Source organism: Acipenser ruthenus, chromosome 20 (assembly GCF_902713425.1).
Source record: "Acipenser ruthenus chromosome 20, fAciRut3.2 maternal haplotype, whole genome shotgun sequence".
Classification (NCBI taxonomy): domain Eukaryota; kingdom Metazoa; phylum Chordata; class Actinopteri; order Acipenseriformes; family Acipenseridae; genus Acipenser; species Acipenser ruthenus.
This window is the reverse complement of record NC_081208.1, coordinates 4,768,861-4,789,885: the sequence shown is the minus strand read 5'-3', so window position 1 is coordinate 4,789,885 and position 21,025 is coordinate 4,768,861. Positions and strand designations below refer to the sequence as shown.

General features: G+C 39.7%; 1 protein-coding gene across 8 annotated transcripts in view; it reads right to left on the bottom strand.

The window, feature by feature from the left end:
• The window catches only part of LOC117425132 (agrin-like), a 155,129-nt gene that overhangs the window by 71,220 nt on the left and 62,884 nt on the right, over positions 1-21,025 (bottom strand). For 4 of the 8 annotated variants that reach the window (XM_034904230.2, XM_058993238.1, XM_058993240.1 and 1 more), the window contains exon 3: positions 19,850-19,870. The exons of 2 other annotated variants lie outside the window; for them this stretch is intronic. In XM_034904230.2, the coding sequence (XP_034760121.2) occupies positions 19,850-19,870 (21 nt within the window). Of the gene's footprint in view, positions 1-128; positions 2,010-19,849; positions 19,871-21,025 lie in introns of those variants that run through there. 2 more of the 8 variants (XM_058993242.1, XM_058993245.1) reach the window with 2 other exon arrangements.

Below are 21,025 nucleotides of genomic sequence, written 5' to 3'. Positions count from 1 at the left end.
CATACACCATCTACTTAGTTATTGAGTCAGATGCTTTGAGTGTGCGTGCCTCGATTATGTTGTATTTCTAAGCAGTTTAATCAATTTCTCTCTACTACAGATCAAATTTGCTGAGAAAAACAACCTACAGTTGTTGAGGAAGAGGAGAACGGCAAACCCCAGTGTAGACGTCGCGAGCAGAATCAAGCAGATATTACAGGGAATCATGAAGTACCGAACCACCAGGGAGACTTTATGCTGGTACATTGCGTCCCTATCAGGAAGGGGTGTGGGATATTGACAACTGCTCATGCCACCCACCGGACTCCACACTCCGTGTGAAGAAAAATTATTGTAAAAAAAATACACCCAAACCCAAACAAAGCTTGAGCCCTCCGGGTTACAATACAATCCTTTTCAAAGCATAGAATCCGTAAAGCCTCTTCTGGTTTCTAGGCAACACATTTTATTCTGTCATAATATCCAGGGGAGGATCTGAAGAGACTCCCAAAAACGAATTGCATTGTTTACTCCTGCAGTGACTTCCAGTTCCCAGACTCGGTCTTACTGTGCACACAAAGAGTCACCCATACGATGTGCAAGTTAGTTGGCAGCTGAATTGAACTAGTTTTTATCAGGCAGGTATCCTGCGCAAAGCAATACGTTTACAGAAGAGAAAAAAAGTAAAAGTAACCCCAAAAAAACAAAAAAAGTCTTTATCAGTGATAGCTCCTGCTGTTTCTTGAACAGGAATTGATTCGGAAACAAACGCTTCCCAGGGGTCAAAGGGCATCTGTCCCCCCCCCCTCCCTCCCTCAGCCTTCTTTTCCAAAGCAACTTTTACTACCACAGTAAATCTAGTCTTCAAATAATGGGCTTGTATTCATGCAGCATTTGTCAAGAGTTTATTATCAAACAACAGTGCATCTTCACATTCTTTTATTCCCTAAATTCGAAATCCAGGCCAGTAAGTGGGGGGCCGATGCATCAGGGAAAGAAGATATATTGCCCTCTCTCCAGTCCAGAGAAACAGTGCTTTTTGTATCCTCCAGTGCAGACACTGCCTCAGGATTTACTTTGTTTTCCTCGTCCCCTCGACGCCACAAAAATCACTACAAAGAAAGCCCATGTTGTGCTCTTATTTGTAATATCAAAAGACTAATTAGTAGGTGAAGGATGTGTATCTGTCTCCTAACCAGTAAGCCATATGGTTTGAGAAGCAATATCTGCTTTTTTTGTACGTATGTGTGTGTCGCCCCACCGGTCCTTCCCTCAGTGCTACCCCACTGGGTCTTTAGAAAAGAGGTCAGAGAATCTGGAGAAATGAAAGCGAGACAGAATTCTTTTCTTTTTCTTTATTTTTTTTTTTGCTACTGACAATGAGCACAAGATTTTTTTCACAGGATCCGTTTTCGATAGCCGGTTATAGCACACCGTACTGTAAGGTGCAACAGCAATTTACCAATTTTATCCACCAAGAAGATTATTTTTTTCCTCCTCCATACAAGATAGTACAAAACAAGCAGCAGCTTTAAAAAAAAAAAAAACAATTTTCTGTTCATGGATCAGGATTATTCATTCCTTGCGCTCCTCTTTCAGATCAGCATTGTGCCTCCCTCAGATTTCTTGCCAGCTCTGTGCTGTTGTCCTCACAACACACTAAGTTTATCCAAAGTGGAAACATTACTGGGAACAGAGCAATTTGAGCTGCAGGCACCCTTGTTTCTCCACTCCGCTCTCCTTAATCATGGCAAAAATGCTCAAGGCAGCAGGTAGTCCCGTTTGCAAAGAAATCCCCATTCAGGAAAAAAAAAACCTTATGTGTCTGACAGAGAGAGAGAGCGAGGAAAAACAGCCAACTCTTGACACCCTGAGCTTCATTCAGCTATCAAGTCAGGAACAAAAGAACGAGGCAGCATGCATTCACTGCTTTGCAATCCACGTCCCTTTCAGTGAATCTGCCGGTAGGAAAGACAGGGAGAGGGAGGGAGAAAGCGAGAGAGAGAGAGTGAGAGAGAGAGAGGGGCAGTCTTCAACAAAGATAGGGAGTGAATGAGTGCGAGTGAGCGAGTGAAAAACAAGCTTTTGGGAATCCTCCCCTCAGCCTCCTTTGGGAGACTCCAACAGAGGTGCAGACAAAAGAAGGAGCCGACTAGGAAATGTCAAGGCACTTTCCAGCTCACTGTTTCCTTCGAAGAAACGCCTCGCTAGGAAGCTAAAAATAACTAAAAACTGGAAAAGTTCTCTGTAAATACACATTTAACAGATTTGGTTTTTTCTACAGATTTATCTTTTTTTGTTCCTGAATTGGAAAGCTGGCAAAACAGAAAAAATATGTATATATCTAGGCAACAATATATTGCTTTTAGGATACAGCTTTTAGAATTTAATAAGACTCAATTTATTTTGTGAACAGATATTGCTCACAAGCAAAACACAGATCCCTGCTGGGTTTCATAAACATTTAAGGAGACCCCCAACTCCCCCAACCCCCCTCCCTCCTGCACAATACATAGAAAAACATGAATATTCAACATAGCTGATCAATGATGTAAAAGACACAGGCTCATAGACAAGATACACAATAAAAAAAAGAGATAAATGCTTCAAATGCCAAAATCTGTAGGGTCATCTTCGGAAAGCAGCTGCCAGCCCTCGCTTAGTGAAATTCAAGCTTGCCGAATACCCACATGGGCACATCCTTTGGGACCCTGGGGTTCAATTACAAAGCCTGATAAAGCCAACTTCAAACTCCCTCCAATTACAAAGACGTGTTCAAATTCTATATTAACCTACAGGCACTTAGTTCGGCAGAATGAGAGAAAGGATTGAGAAGGCGGATAAAAGCGACACCAAAAGAAAGCCTGCAAAACAAGGCAATATTTAAACCCGCTGATACTTGTATTTCACACATTTAATACCGCTCCCTCTCAATAGGAGATCCATAATCTACAAGAACTGCATATGCTGGTAATAGTGATTCAGTGTATTAAATTGAACCCATTTACATATGTAAAAAATCAGCTACAGAATGATAGCATCAACCAGGTTTAAACCAGGTTTGATGTGAGCTCTAGAAAGCTAAGGAGTAGGACTCAAACGAACACGCGCATTCGACCACTCCTAAACTAAAATCATTTGGGATGTGCGTGGGGTGGTCTTAAACAAAAGAAATATGCATTTCAAAGGGAAAAGAAAACTAACATATCCAGCTGCTTTGATTATATCCTGCCTGTAAAGAAGCCAGACGTTGAAACTGTGACACGTTTACTATCAGCGTAATTTAGGACTGTGAAATGATCAGAAGAAGAATTCTGACGGACTAGTTTCTCATTTCGGTATCTACAGTATATATTTCAGATTATTTTTAAATACCAAACCCTTGTCCCTGTTTTTGTCCCTCATCCACCAAAATAACTTGAAAAAAACAGATCTGGTATAAATTATAAAACATACAGCAGGGACAGGAATGACCCCACTGTTCCAGCATCGGCAAGTCATAATTTACTCTTCTGATGCCCCTCCCCTTGATGGATTTATTTTCTTGTCATGGTGTGCACATGTATTCTCTATTACTGTACACAAAATCTTTGTTGGTTTTTGTCAAAAATACTCAATGCTGATCCATTCGGGAAGTGGGTTTACAGATTCTGAAGCACAGACAGAATTTATGAAAGATTCCATATCCAAATATTATAATCAGTTCTATTCCACTGTAAAGTACAATAAACCCACACAGAATCAATTTCATGAAACTACATGATACAAAAAAAAAAAAAAAAGTTTGAATTAACTTTCCAAATGAAAAAACGCTTTCCCAGTCATTTGCTTTGGATTTATGTCCTTTGCTAAAAGGTATAAAAACGCCTGCCTTGTATTTTATAATGAGGGGTACACTCCCAAGTCAGTCCAGATGGTAGAAAACCCATCAATCTGCAGGTGGGTCTACCACCAACATCCATGCATGTTCAATGAATTACACCATAGCAGAGCACGGATCTCATTTCACCATGTGCATATGGCAACATTTTTTTTTTTTTTATGTAATCAGGATCAGTTTTCGTCTTTTAAAAGATCAAACAGTCAGCATTTCTCATTTCACTGTGAAATTCTAGACAACTAGAAAAAGAACACGTGGACAGACGATTACAACTAATTCTACCCAACAACTCAAGCTGATCACACAGCAAGATGTTTGCACCATTCTGTTTGAGCAATTCTGCGAAACGGACTGGTGAGTACGCTGCGGAAATCAGTTGCAAAAGAGTCCTGCAAGGTACACCTTCCAATCAAGAACCATCCCTCTCACCGGCAGTATCTACCTTGGCATACGCTGCCCTCTTTGATTGCACCCATCCTCGCTGCCTCAGGGCCTTCTCATTACAGACAGCTCCAATATTAGTTTGCACAATCTCTATGATTAATGCCCAGTTTCACTGATTTTAGAATGTATTCCCTGCCCATTAAAGAAATACCAACCCTAAAATTATCCGGAGCTATAATTTTTTGAGATGCAATTTTACTAAAGCTGTAAGGGACATCCATCTCTATTTTGTTTCTTTGCATATCACCAAACACAGAAAACGGTTAAGTGCTAGAGCAGGCTCTGCCACCAACAGGGAAAATTGCCTTTCTCCACATTTATTTAGAAAGCCGTAGCAATAAAATATGTCATTACGTTTATTAAAATACCTCTCTTTGAAAATCCTGAGAATCTCAGCATTTAATTCATTACATGACTGACAGCTTTGGTTTATTTTTTTAATAGCACATTTTGACTAATGGGTTTTGAAGGAATGACAGCAGCAGTAGTAGTACCGGGGAGTGCTGCACATTTTCCGGAGATTAAAAAATAAACTTGCGTTCATTTATGTTAAGGATCAGCGCACTGCAGGAGCTCAAAGAAGCAGAAGATTGGGGAGTGTTCAATTGATCTAGCTGTGATTATGCATGCCAATGTTCCCATTGCAGATATCATGCAGTGGGACAGCTTTCGTTTTTTTTTGGTTTTAAGTGAAACAACATGATGGAAAGTTTGAAAAAACCTTGTAGCATCTCCTGCTGTAGCAATCAGCAAACACTAGCATTCATTATGAAGGGTACTCATTAACACTGTGATCACTTGTGAGCCTGTAGTGTAAACTGTCTCTGCAATTCAGTGCGCACCAGGATAACAGTATCATAATTAAGCAAGTTATTGTGCATTTCTCGTCTTCTTAAAGGAACATTTAACAAAGTTAAACATGATTTTAGGTAGCGCATATGCTGGGTATATAGACACGATAATGCATCTTAATACATGTTGCCATGTCAGTAATGGAACAAGGAAGAAAACAGCAAAATACATATTTAACTTAACAAGTATATATATATATATATATATATATATATATATATATATATATATATATATATATATATATATATATATATTTTTTTTTTTTTTTTTTTAAGTGTGCACACAGGAGATTAACACATCTTTTAAGTTCTTCTCCTAAAATCTTAACTGTATACTACAGTAGCAACAACAAAATATTTGTTGCAGGTTTAACAATGACAACACAAATAAAGTGTGGGATGCAAAAAACATTATTAAGCAGGGTTATCTTTTCACATATAAATTCATCTATAAGATAACCAACATCCTTAGTAAAATAAACCCATGTTACCTTAGTGGTGTACACATTGGGAAACCCTTCAAATAAAGCAATTAAAATAATACAGTTTACTCTACTGTGCTGGAACCTGAAAAACAAAATCTGACAAATACGATCGTAATCTCTAGAACTGCAGGATACGTTTATTGCTGGTAAAGTATGTTTAGCCTGCGTGGATAAGAAAAATGGAAAAGATAGGAAAAGTGATTAAATGTGTTTGTGATTTAATTTGGCAGGTTTATACGTGCCCAGTGAAAACACCACGTCGTTTAGACAGCCCAGATTCAGATCTGACGGATGTCTTTACAACTGCATTTTAATAAACTTATCATTTTCAACATGTCTCCGGCACTGTAACCACAACTTGACTGGAACAATTACGTACTACATCGAACTGTCATACACCGGAGACAACCAGACACAACAAATGATTCGAGACACGCATTTCAGGTAGACAACAGGGATCCAGAGAGATGAACCGATTTACAGAGACAAATCAAAGGAGGTAGACTGCGTTAAATACTTGCGCTGGTAAAAATCGATTACAAAAACAGGCCGCTGCTCTGCGCAGCACTCTGCTTTAAACTCCAGAGCTCATTCAAACCGCTTGCCACCAGGCCTTTTAAATCCAGGAGGATTACAATACTCATCCCCTTTAATTTTGGTTGGCTGAATCTGAATGGTTTTTAAATTGATGAGAAAATTCATTTGAACTAGTACTGACAAAAGACCCGCGCGGCTACAATTACCCTCCCGGTGACCCCTCGATCAACCTGTTTAGCGAAGCTTTGTCATCAATCAGCCTGGGCATGGATTCTAATTGAAATGCTACCGATAGGCCCTGTCTAGCGGTTTAGTGAAGAGAAACAAGGAAAAGGACAGTTTTAAGGGCTGGGATGAAAACACAACACACAAAAAAATGTGATACTAATACTGCATTTTAAAAACACTGTACGAAAGACGTGAGGGCTTATTATATAACTTTTCCCTATGTTTATTTTTACTTTGGCTAGGGAGAAGCTAGTTTTTTATACCCCCATGCTATTTCATTTGTTGAGAAGCAGGTTGGGTCTGAACCACAGGCCAGTGACTCCTGACCAGAAGGTTCGAGTAACCTTCTGCACAGGAGTGACTTCAGGAAATGGTTAGCACTCCTTTAAGGTAAATTGCATTACCCCTGGAAATAACCACTGCCGATTTAAAAAGGGAAAAAGCTCTTCTTTATGCTTTCCATTAACTGCTCTCACAGAGACGAGCAGTTAAGAGGCAAAAAAAATAAATAAATTACTTTTAAATGGTACAATAATGAACTGTCTCCAGGCAAGCCCGTTGATAGAGCTTATTTTCGTAACAAAAATAAAAGCGGGGATAATTGGCACACAATCCCTCACAGTCAGCGGGCAATTAAAGAAGAGAGGATTTCAATTACTTTAATTATTTTCATTACTTAATTCAGCACTACCGTCAAGACTTTTTGGAAAAAGTTTTATTTTAGAAAATGAGTAATAGTGATGTCGTCGTTGTCATGTATTCCCCAGCAAGGGAATAGCATGCTGCACATTGCAAATTATATGTACCTTTCAACAAACACTCCCTCGTCTCAATCGCTTTTTATACTGTGTACGTGAGCAGCCAAGTTTGAGAGAGTTATATAGACACAGGTGCCAAAAGGGCAGGAGATTTGTTTTGAAAAAGAGAGTCTGTTTAAAAGGAAGAATGTGTCTTAAAACTCTTTCCCTGATCGATCATATTTCAAAATAAAATGACTCTGCAATAACAAAGGGCTTTTCAATGAGCCTGGTTATCCAATCAATCACTCCGATAACCAATTTGCTGTAAAGGTTTTAAAAAAAAAAAAGGATGAAAGGCCAAGCATTGGGGACACTGACATTTGCCTTGCACACTGTCTGGTGCATGCTAAATAAAAGCTTCTTCGAATATTGGTATGCAAGACTCGACATTCTGGTGTAGGAGGACATCTGGAGGTTCATGCAATAGCAGTGACAGGCAGGCCTGTCACACAGGTCATACCATTCTACAGTAGGAATATAGCTTTATTTACATTCAGAACAGGGGTTAGAAATCTCAGGTGCAGTATTCCAGGGACAGCTCTTATTCAGTAAAGTTTTAGACCCCCTCAAGAACCAAGGAATGGCCATACCAAGTGTCAGGGCAACTACATGAGCGGTTCCCTAGATATATCTAAAAATGAGTGTAGGTCATACCTTCAGCCACTAACCCATGCAGGATCAAATTTAAATAATACTAAAATAATGTTCAATATCAGAACTGAACAAAGTGTGGGACTGTATGACGGAGTAAAACTATATGTACGCTTCGGGATTTCACTTAGGAGTAGTCACAGCCTGTCGAGAGCAATTCAGGTAAATAACCGCTGCAAGGGAAACGGGTCTCCCTCGCATGTCAGCTCTTGGCAAAGGTACGACTTCACTCATTACAGCCTCCCTGACACCATCATTACCAGGCCCCACTTTGAACTCCTTCCTTGTTTTCTTCACGGAACATGTCAGAATTAATAAAAAAACACTCAGTGAGAAATTAAACTATATTTGGGCCTCTGAATGTTTAATTGGATTAAAAGCAACAACGCTCCCCAAATCGGAGGCTGTCTGCGTGTGGAGCTTTAATCTGTCGGTGAAGCGATTCCCACCAGAGCCCCCTGCTCGAAATCCAACCAGGGCCCTCCCCTCGCTTTGAGATATACCCGCAGGCAAGATATAGAGTTAGATACACTCCATCAACCTCTCTGTACTGAGACAGGGGGAGAGAGGGGAAAAGAGGGAGATATATATATATACAGAGAGAGAGAGAGAGAGAGAGAGAGAGAGAGAGAGAGAGAGAGAGAGAGAGACAGAGCGAGAGAGACTGCATCAACCCCTCTGCACGGAGACAGGGGAACAGCAAGAGAGAGCGCAAGAGCAAAGGGGGGGCAGAGAGAGAGAGAGAGAGAGAGAGAGAGAGAGAGAGAGAGAGACAGAGAGAGAGAGAGAGAGAAAAAGCAAAGCTGCCTTTCCAACACCAACAGTAGAAAGAGCTGCTCTGAACTTAGAAAGCAATCAGGCACAGCCGAACAAAGCAGAGCATGGAATTCATCAACATTTAATTACAAAATGGTGTATGTAGTACTCTTTTTCATCACATGCAGTAACAGCCGCTTTAAAATATGCAGCGTATTCAAAATGTGTGGGAGGGCAGCTTGACGTTTTTTTTTTTCACACATGGCATGTTTTCTTGTTACAGAGAGTAAGGGAGCACACACACACACACACACACACACACACACACACACACACATATCTTCAGCTTTACAATTCAGACACCTTCTGGCATTCAGTTTCATTGTTTCTACCAGTGTCTCTTTCTAAAGTCTGACTGATAAACCACCAACTGGTTTCATCTCGGTTATGCTAATTCTACACCAGCTGCCCTGGTGTAAAGGTTCTCCACTGGCATCCATCTGGAGCCAGCTGTTTAAACCCAACCCTCAACTAGAGGAAAGGAACCTGCTGGCACATCATTAGGTGTGCAGTGAGTACTGGCAGCAGGGCACAAAGCTCACTTCAAGGAATTTGTCTCTTCAGGGAGAATGGGGAAAACAAGGACTGAATTGAAAACTGAGCTGCATAAGGTACAGCAACAACATCTTACAGAGCAAAGCCCTGGACATTTAAAAAGAAGCAAAACCAACTACCATGGTAACAAATGGTTATTCTCTCACATTACTGGTATTACAACACTACCGGTACTACAACACCAATAGATATACATTCGTTCTCGGTGGTGCTTTTCAATTATAAAGAACAGGGTTTAGAGGCCTCAACAGCTGTTGAACTGTATTATCCTCTCGTTGTTCTTTTCATGCGTAACTGGCTAATGGACTTATTGCAACCAACAAAGGGACTGCGGAGAATGGTCTTACTGGTAATAAAGATGCAGCCTAGGGAAGGGGGATCTTTAGCTCAGACAATGGTTAATGGGAACTGGTATTGATATCATGCTGGTAGGCATAAGGAGCTTGTTTTCTGTTTAAACGCATGTATTTACTGGTTCGATACTAACCTACCACACCATTTCAAGGGATGATTGGTCACCAGCCTGCATACTGTATGAACACACACATGCCCTGCCACTTTTCAGGATGTGTGGGAGAGTAATATGTCATACTATATACACATTGCATTTCAAATGGAACAGGAATTCAGAAAAGGTCACAGTTTTAACTGACTTATCTGTTGTAAAGAACCGTTTTCCAGAAACGTGTTTGAGTCGAGGTAGGTAGATTTGACAACGTTACTGTGATGATGTCACTATTGCAGGTCACGTGACAAGGCTACCGACCACCATTACACCCCCTCCCCCAATTTAACAAAAAAGCCTGAACAGGTTTACATCAAATGACTATTCATTTTTGTGCCGTGACTAGCAGCTCCTAATAATTTGACTTTAATAGTCTCCATTTAATAATGCTTAGCACATGTCTGAAAACATTTAGCTTTGAGTATGCATAATCATTTAGCCTGGAGTATACATAATAATTGAAAGTGTCTGATTCATTAAGTTAGAAAGCGAAACATGGCATTCAGATGACGTAGAAATGCAAATGTCTCAGCGCTTATCTTATCAATTAGGAAACCATAATCAAATCTGAAATGAAAAATGGGTTGCCTCAAGGGAAAGACCCTCGTCAATAAAAAATAAATGAAAAGATTTATTAAAATCGGGTTTATGGCAGATGATGTCTTTATTTTTTTAAATATTACCATAAATCCTACGTATAGGAAATGCCACACAGCATCTTATAATACTGGCAAAAACACTCAAATATTCAAGCCAAGCATCTGGCATTTGTGAGAGACATGGGAAGACTGTGATGAGTCAAAGTTTTAAAGCCATGCTCTTTTTAACAGGATTAACACTGACACAGTTGTGTGGTTGCTGCTTTCCTATGTGGCCCTGTCCAATGCGCACAGGTCAGCAAATACATTTCTGACATGTGCAGTGCTCTGTCTAATGTCAACACAACACAGATGGTACCTCTCATCTGAACAATGGCACCCCTTTAGCTGGAACACTCCCACTCTTCGTACTGGGTGGCTGATACGATTTGAACTCTGACCTTTTGGCTCTAAATGTCTTTCTGTGCTTAGATCTCCGCAACAGCACCTGCACTGTTTCAAAACAACCCGGGTTTCTCAATTCAATTACGGCACACAAGCTTAGACTAGCAGAGACAAACAAATGTGGAAAAGAAGTATCACTTGCAAACCTTTTACGAAGTATGCATTTAAAATAAATAAATAAAAAAAAACTTTCAATTTCCATTTGGTCTGGAAGGTGAGCAGGTGAGCCTCAAAAATGCAGTGTATGGTGTGCTAGCGCCACCCAGTGGCTATATAAAAGAATTACAGGACAAACTCCAATCCAAAACACTTCCAGTACATACCCCTCTGAGACTGGGAGCACAAAACAAAACCAAAAGAAAATAAATAAATAAATAAATAAATAAATAACCTTGACCTTGATTTCTTGGCTGAAGTAGCTATTGCCAGCGAGGTTGGATGAAAGAAAAAAATGAATTCCCTCTCCTTTCAGGGTTCTCTGTCTCCTCAACACAATGCTGTTTACTGAAGTTAGCCCTTTAATGAACCTGAAGCCATGGAAACGAAGGGAGAAGGAGAATGTCACGCCTCCTTCCCACCAGGCGGATCTGCCAGGATAAGTTAATATTGGTTCTCTTAAACCTGGAAATTGTGCCAAGACCTGTGTGGGGGAGACCAGAGCACTGTGCCTCTTCACTCCTCAACCTGCTCATTGTACATCAATAATATCAGAGCTGAGGTCTAGGTTAGGAGTTACAACAGTTTTAAAATAAACCATAGACTGTTAAAAGGTCTTAAGTGTTATTCTGGAAATAAATACATGTTACAAAAACCCTCTTCTACCAGCAGACCTGGGGTCAATTAGAATTAGAATTAGAATTACAAATCACAGCAGCATTGTTTGCTAAAATTGCAATTAGAACACTATTTCGTTCAATTACAATTATCCTAAAATGACACTAAAAAGCAACACAAACAATTACACCCATTAACATGTTTATGTATTCTAAATAACCAAGCAATAATCACAGGTACAAATACAGAACATTGTTATGTAACTTTTATTTTTTTTTCAAACAAATGGGGTCACACAAAGTATTTGAAAATACAACAAAAATGCATACTTGAGCTGTAAAAATCGATCAACTGTGTGGCATAAATACAAATACAATACAAGGAGACTGTGTGGTCCAGTGGTTAAAGAAAAGGGCTTGTAACCAGGAGGTCCCCGGTTCAAATCCCACCTCAGCCACTGACTCATTGTGTGACCCTGAGCAAGTCACTTAACCTCCTTGTGCTCCGTCTTTCGGGTGAGACGTAATTGTAAGTGACTCTGCAGCTGATACATAGTTCACACACCCTAGTCTCTGTAAGTCGCCTTGGATAAAGGCGTCTGCTAAATAAACAAATAATAATAATAACTACAATTACGCAGGTGTGCTGAGATTCAATTACAAATTACAACTGCACTGTAATTAATTACATATTGCACAATTACAATTGTAATTGACCACTGGTCTGTCTGCTAGTGAAATGGATATCCACTTCTATACGGACATGGTTGCTGTACACGTTCCAGAAGGGGGGCTCGTTAGGTAGGTGTGGAGGAATGCTGGCCTTCAGCCGACTAACAGCAGGGCGAGCGCAGCTCTTTAAACAGAGTTTGACGTGCGGCTGGGTTCGCAGCCTTGTTGTTAAACTCTTCCTACATTTCAATGGCCCGCAGGAAAACCTCAACAGTGTTCTTCAGGACTAAGGATTAAATTGATTCCAAAACAGATTTATATATATTTTTATTTTATTTTTATAAACAACCTATTCACGTGAAGTTTTACCATTAATATTTAGCAGCTTTTTGTAGTCATACAAATATTAATATTACAGCAATCAGATTTCAGGGTATACCAAATAAGGTGGTTAGCCAATGAGTTTTCTATTATAGCAAAATATGGATTTATGCAACATTCACAATAGTTATTGTGGAACATATAAAACATGAGCAGGAAATCCACTGTCATGAGTTATTTCTTCAAATTTCAACAATATTCTAGGGCCCATAAAATCAAAATGATTCTGCAAGGAACCAAGATACCATACATGCATGCATTTCCCAGCAATGAAGTCCTTCTTCACCACTGGTATAAAACACTGTAACATCACAGTATGTCTTCTTTTGAGTGAAGGGTAATGAAGAGGGTTTGGAAGTTCACAAGAGAAAACTCCCCTGAATTGCAATCACTACAAACAAAAAAAGTCTGGGTCTTAATTTGTGAGACATCCGGAATGCTGAAACTGGTAATAAGAACATGCGGCAGGAACACAGTCATTATTTTTTTATTTAAATATTGTCTTTTCCAGCCACTAGATGGCTGCAGTTACACACATTAATACAAGACTGCTACCTATTTCAGCCCTTCCCATCAACTCTCAAGCAGCTAATACCTGTTAATTTCTACAGTCAAAGCCTTTTGTAGTCATGGACTAAACCAGCTTTCTATCCCACTACATAGTGCAGAAGTTCTGTTTCCATGCCCACAGATACTCACACAGCACCCGAGCTGTCAAATCACCTTCCCCTCAGAGTCTAATTGTTCAGCCATCTGATGCTGCCAAATGCCAAACCCACAGGGCCCGGCTCAGTTTGCCAGCAGGAATTCCCCGGTGAGTGCCGCTGCACGACTGGCATGTGTCAGGCTCGAACTTGCCAGATGCACAGGAGCCTGGAGGACAGTCGGGTCTTGGCATTCTGCCCGGCGTGCCATTCTGCCCCAGCGGGAAAACAAACACTGGAGAAGCAGTTTGAAAACAAGCTCTCAAACCCTCCAAATTCCAGAGAACAAATCTGTTTAAAAAGCGAAAAACACTGTTATCTTCGAATTCCACTGGCAACAGTACATTTTCAAGGACATCAACATGACAAAAAGACAACAGAAGAATAATATACCTATAGACTTAACTTATCACAAAATAATGATGCTGACATTCATTTACTTAGTTTAATCCCTGCAAATTGCTTAAACTGGACCCTGCACTCCACTGGGTGAGCCACTGGGGGGCCCTAGAGTATTCCCTTTAAAGAGAAACAGTGACATTCTCTTTAATGAAAACCATTTTTAAGTTTAAAAAAGGTCAACAAAAACACCCTAAAAGCAGGATTACAACTTGGCATCAGATACGTTGGCATATCTGAAAAGCCTAGCCTACCTTACTTAACAGTGTATCAGTTTGTGAAAGGATAAAAAGAAACAGCAACTATGTTACTATATGAACCTTTTTTTTAGCTTCAAACAACAAAAGCTAAACCCACAAAGTTATCTTTAATAGCATTAAGAGACTCAAGTTGAAACACGCTGTTGACACAGTGCAATTAAACACTGCAAGACACTGCAACGTGGAGGCAAAGAAAGAATAAGGTGCCTTAGGTAAATAAGTACAGATCTGATGGATTCATCGGCTGCCTGAAGGAATAAGATATTTCCTTAACTTTCCACCAAAGCAAGTCGGGTCACATCTACACGTTCCAAAGGGCTCTTGCGGTGCCTTCCAGTTTATCAATGCATTGTTCTGCACTGAAAGCATTTTAAAAGCCATAATTCCTACAAAACTCTTCAAGGTGTGCATGATTGTGAAAATGACCACACATTGTTGGCACCTTGTGGTTATGAACAGCGCAACTAGCAACTAACAACGACACACACTTACTGCCTATTCTCACAGTCTTCAGCTTAAACTATCTGCTTTTAATGCTGGTGTTAAAATACACGTGTGTACAAGGCAATACTGCTATCCTAGGATTGGAGCCCCATGCCTCTTTCCCCCTGCCACAGCATCAAACATCAGGGGTGCTCATTATCTGCATCACAACCCTGTGGGAGGGAGCAGGAGAAAGGGGAACACAACTGTGAAGAACGCTCTACATTACTGCCTTGGCACTCAACAAAATGCACTGAGCTCCTGCTTAAAAAAGAATTACAATTGCCATGATGCAGAGCTTGTATTATTCCTAACAGTAGTAAACGAGGAATAATGTTGCTAGCTAGCTGTAGAAGGGAGGTAAGGTCTTTATCTAACCGTTGCATTGACAACAGCTGTTAAAAGTTCTCAAACCCTGGAGTGGGCGCAGGGCTAGTGTGTGTTTCAAGTGTGGGCACACTAGCGAGGGTGGGCTTTTATTTTAGGGAGGCTCAATTAAACATTTCTTGATCGATTAAATCAGTTTTTCTTTTCACTCCGAGTCCATATATATGTAAAGTCTCTCAGAATGCAGTGAATTTTGGGACTGTGATTTTGAAGTTAGGAGTAGGAAATAAAAAAGGAGGACTTAAGATATTCTGTGACGGGTGACCCAACCAATACCCACCCTCCAAATAAGAGGTTTTGACAAGCAACAGCTGTGAATCCATCACTCCAGCCCACCCCTCCCCTAGCTGGTATGGGTTTTAGAAATGTTCAAGGAGCCATACTTCTGGTTAGTTGGGTATAGTGGGGTCAAACTAGTCCTAAACACTACAGAAACGTAAAGGTGAATGTCAGCTGATGACATTTTTAACAGGCTGTTTGGACCAGGAGATTTACAAAATCATAATAATCTTTTTTTTTTTGTGTGTGTGTGTTCGTAAAAGTCAGTAAGCGCCTAAACTGCATTTTGTGTACCACTTCATAACTTCATGTTCTTCAGAGGTTAATTAGATTTTCAGCACCGTTGTTTTTATCTCCCTTTGAAAGAGGAAAAACTGTGTCATTTTGATTGATGGCTTAAAACATTTAATTTGGTAGTAAAATGACTGTTTCAGCCTCGATTTGACTGACTGGCCTGTCCTGGGCTCCTGCCTCCTCCCAAAGGGTTAACACTATGATAGTTTTCTTTTCGACGAGAGACTGTTAAGAAGAAATGGTTAAACGGATGGATGCTACGACTACAAAATGTGCAGCATTGAGCCTAATCCAGACTTTCTTTCAAAGAGATATATTAAAAAAAAACACAGCAAGGCACACAGTAATTAAATAAAAATGTTAAATTACTGAGCCTACAAGCAGATTTTTTATTGCATTTATTAAATACTGAAACTCAAAAAGGTGTCGGTAAACAGTGTTAAGCTATTTTTTTTTCAGCAGTGTTATTTTCACCTCTATATATTGGTAAACAAAATAAATCAAATCAAAATCTGAGTGTTACTTGATTTTTCTGTTAGAAGAGGTTATCAAAGTTTAATATAAAAAAAGTCTATTTTATAGACTTTTTTTATCCTTTACATTTTAAATCTTGTCACGGACACTAAAGCATTGGTTATATAGCGGTGTTAATATGAGGCCTTTTTACTTCTCCCAGCCATCATATGTGTCGTCATGAAAGAGAAGCTGGCATCAAAAGTCACTTAGAAAAATGACACACTGTCTTTACAATGCTAAGGAGGGAGATAACAAATTGCAGTCTTTAAGTTATATAGCCTCTACCACAGGGGAGACTGCAACTCACTGCTTAAGCACAACGATAAATTTGACTTCAAATCACCTTGTAATTACTGCAACCAGAGCTACTTAGAAACATGCTGGCATTTTGACAATGGTTAATTAGGTTGTTTAAAAGGTTATAGGCATGTCCGTAGTTAGGTTTTGAAGTTCTGGATGTACTATGCCAGACAGCCTTTGGTAAAAAGACAAATGGTCTTACTGAAACTGGTAGCTGCACCACATTTACTGATTGCATTGTACAACAAACTGGGTTGGCTATATTCATGCAAACACAGTTTGGTATTCGTTATAAGAAATTGTAAGTCCAGAAGTAGTGGTGTGCCAATACATGTATTTTCCAAGGAAATTGTCTTTAAGAAATGTGAAGGTATAAATTTAAATGGAATAAAACGTGTCAACACAAAACAACGAAGTCCATCGGTTTCTGTTGTTTGCACAATTGTTGAGTATCAATCAAAACCCAAGCTGACAGTGTTATTTAATATAGAACCTGTCGTGATCAAATCCAATTTTTATTCAAGTGATCTGTCTGACCTTTTATACTTTTGATATGAAATCGTTTTAACTTCACTTGTCAAATGCATCATCTCTGCAGTGAATTGTGGGATTGTAGTCCTGGGCAAGATGTAACCACAGATTAAACTCTACAAAGAAATACATATCCCAGTTTCCACAGCGGTAACTCTTGAGTTAGATGTGAGGAAAGGTCATATTTACGTGACGAATCAGTTACATTTGCTTGTTTTGCAACATATTTTCATTGTCAGTTCACATCCTTGGTACGTCAGTAAAAATGTCCCAAGATGAGAGGAAAATTCGCTTCCATTTTGAAACACTCAATGAGGAAGTTAACTGCTATTGATGGGCACTCAATTGGAAAAGGTCAGCTTTTCTTGTTTTGCAAGCAACACATTCATGAGTGGAATTATTAAAATACCTGCTGACAAATAATTCTTGAAAGTAATTAATCAGAAAATACGAGTACAGGCGTACCCCTAGCCAGAAGACTGTCTGGAGTGGGAAGGACAATGGTAGTAAGTGATGACAGCCATGCACTTTGAATTCTAGAGTGGGCTCACCAACTAGAACAACTACTCAAGGGTTAGAGCCTCCAATAGACCAGTATACCGAGCACAGAGTAGAGAAGAGAGTAGAGGGTGCTGGCTTAGTGCTAGTCAGCCCATGTATACAGCCAGCAGTCAGTTTCCCACCAGCATGCTAAGGATCAGACACTGAGAAACCCAAACAAGACGCTTATCCTTTCACAGATACCTGTACACACTTCGGCTTTGTTAAACAATGCAGGTGATTCTTTGCCACTCTGGCTTCACCCACTGCTTATCGGTCGAAGGGATCAGCCAATGTATAGTCTTCATTAGGCAAACAGAGCTTGTTTCTATGCTCTTGAGTATTGAAGAAGCAAAGCCCGGAGTTGACGGCACTTTGTAGTAGATCTTGCAAACTCAGGAAGGGTGTGTTAACAAGATCAAGTACAGCAAACAGCATCCGATATAGGATTGGCCTGTAGAACATGAACCTGCATTCGCTTTCTAATTGAACCTTTCTCACTATATCTTTATAAACTTACACAGCGCAAGCGCGTGTAAACCATATTCATTTTTTAATCATGTTATACCGCTCGCCTGAATGCTCATGTGGTGACTTTATAAGTGACAATCTCTACAAAGGGTTAAACATGAATAACAGTCAAGAACATTTACTAGAGACTTAAATTAGACCACACATTACAAACCAGCTGACAGAATGTCTATATCAAAATCAATTTCTCGCTGAAACTGGCCACTAGTTCAGGATATTTTAGCAGTATGACACTGCGTCGTCTGAATAGACACATGTTAATTGTACTAGAGGCATTTCACAGAAGTAACTCTTCATTTCATGTGAGAGTTGGATTTGTATTAGCTATGCAGAGATGATATGTGAACATAGAATGTTATAATTTAACCTAAACGTGTTCTGCCATTGCCTTGTGTTGTATCCTCATACTGGTCTGTTCCTAGTAATTTATAAAAAGATGCCTAAATCATATGGAACTGCCATATTCCCATTACGCGAATAAAGAAATACTGAAATTGACATCTTCAAGGAACCACGCGTACAGTCCGCAGATATGAAGTCTATTAGAGCCATTTCGAATGTTTAGCTGCATTTACTAAATGGGTTAACAAATCAATATCTGGTGCTTTGCAGCTGCTGTATTTAATTAGTTTCAAGAGCTGCAGAAAGCACTGTCATAGTTAGGAGTGAAATCATGTCTGGGAACACGGCATGCATTTTCAAAAAAGACTGCAGCGTTATTTAGAAGTTTAGTTCGATTCTTTTTCACTTTAAGCTCATCTGGTACCCCTGGAAGGTCCCATTAAAGCCCAGCTGTACTAGAAGACAGGAGACTTGTCAATCACCCTCACAAGGGGCAGGCCGTTGCTGAAACGGTGCTTTGAAAAGTCTCAGCAGTGACCAGCAGGGAGGCTGCCGAAAATACTCTGATTTGGTCATTTCACATTTTCTTTATTGAAAAAGAAGGCTGAGCAAGCCTCTTTGTATAGGAAGTAAAATGATTTGCTCTCTCTTGTTTGTTAGTTTCCCAAAGAATTATCTGCAGAGCAAATGCTGGTTAGAAAATCATAGTTTGCCATGTTTTAATTGTATATGCTGTCCCATTACTCTCTGGGGTTTACAATGCTTACCTATGTTTTTCCCTTCTTTCACTGTGTTTTATTACACTTTGCTCTGCTTGTACTATGGTAAAGTAATACTTTAGGTATTAGGGGTAACAAGTAGGGTTTACAAACAAGCTGATGAAAGTACCACCTGGTTTTCTTTCCAGGTTCACTTCCTGTGTTGCTGGTAATAGGTCCCCCAGCTGACCACAGCATAGAATGTGAGTGCAAGGCTTAGGTAGGGTCTTATTACCTGTTATACAGGAAGTGGACGTATACTGCACCATTGCATAAGGGATATAAACTGGCTTCCATAGTTGTTCTTGCATGACATGCAGCATGCACTAGTAATGTAATAGAAGGTACTGTGTCTTCAGGTTTAAAGAGCACATCAGGGGGTTACAAAAGAATGTATGGCCACCATTGATCTTTCATGCATTCATCACTGCAGTTCCAATTAGACCAAGGCATAGTTATTACACAGCTGAACAGGATAGCTCTTTTCATTCTGCAAGCCTCCATACACTGCCAAACACTTCATCTTAAAGTGCCAATTCTTCTTGTACCATTTATATATAATCTAATCAGAATGGTTCCTGTCCATATTGCAAGGATTGGAATGGCCATACACACAATGTTCCTTCTGAGTGCAGGGACAAATCTTATATGAAATGTATGGCTTTTTTTTATGTGTAGCCAGGATCAACTGGTGTTATCCTTGATTAAAATGAATTGTGCACAAATTCATGCTAACAGATTTCTAATATAAAATAGATATTGGGACCTGAAGGATTTATTTTAAACTACAAAATGTTTTGAGAAGCTCATCCCTATTTGAAGCTGTAGTCTTTTTACAAATTGGGGGATTGCTTTTAAAAGGAAGCGGTGCTGAACAGCGATGAAATGGATGAAAGGCAATCAATAAGATACAATTACTCACCAGCAATATGCATCCTGTGATCTTGAGAGAGCAAGAAAGAAGGGTGAAAAAAAAGTTAGAAATGAGGGCAGGAGAGAGATGAGAATTTTTCCACATTTGATCTGTACCTTAAGAATCCCCAGCATATAAAACCGCACTGCAGATCAAATCATAAAACTCAAAAATGTGCCCAGGGTTCATTATGGGTATCAGTTTATTGTTTGGGTCAAATATAAAAGATCCTAAAAAACAACACAGCTCCACAATCCCGATTCATGGTTTTCTAGCTTCAGTCGCCCCACCACCCCCTCTCAAATTCTTGACCAGTTGCCTTTACACACCGTTAGACCCCAGCAAGTTCCTGTACTTCCTTCCTGGAAGCACAGAAATGAAATATGACCAACAGTCCACGACCCCCGGCCACGGCCAAAGGTGAAAAGGACAATTCCTTCTCCCATTATCAGTGAGCAATTTAAGTCTCTAGTTTACAGTAGGGTTCTGTAAATCAAGTGTCCAGGAAATTAGCAATTGAAATGCGTCTAATCCCGATTAGTTTAAAATTCAGAAGTGTTAAGAAGCTCTTAGGAAGAGCACATAGCAGAAAAAAAGGTCAGTATTTGTTACAGTAACAAAACTTGAGCCGTTATTTTTCTCTGACACTAAGGGTCTGTCGAAATTATTTATTTTCTTAAGGCTTGAAACAAAAACAAAAAAATCCTGGAAAAACTTTGACCAGCTGTTATGCTTATCAAAACTATTTTCATGTCTGCTCTGTGATTTATGAGGTCCATTCAACAAGAAGTTGAAAAAGTAACTCCCTAACCCCATGGCCCCTCACATAAGAAAAATAAGGTATATACCTAAATTGGAAACAGGTACAGGGAGAAAAACAACACAGACTTCTCTAGATAAACACAGAGCCCCCAGCATCAAGGCCCAGGAATGCCGATCTCTCAGATGGAATTGCAATGGTCTAGCTGTTCGCACTTTCACTGAGGACATGTGGGCAGAGGAAACCTGACTCTGTGTGAAGAGGCCTCAAACATGACTGGTGAATTAATAAACTAAACAAAGCGTTCACTGACTACCCAGATAATTTGTTCCAAGCTACGCTGGTTGGGGAAAAAAAGACCAGTCTAATTCAGCAGCCAATATAAATCATTGCGTTTGATAAGGATGAATGTTTTTAGAACAGTT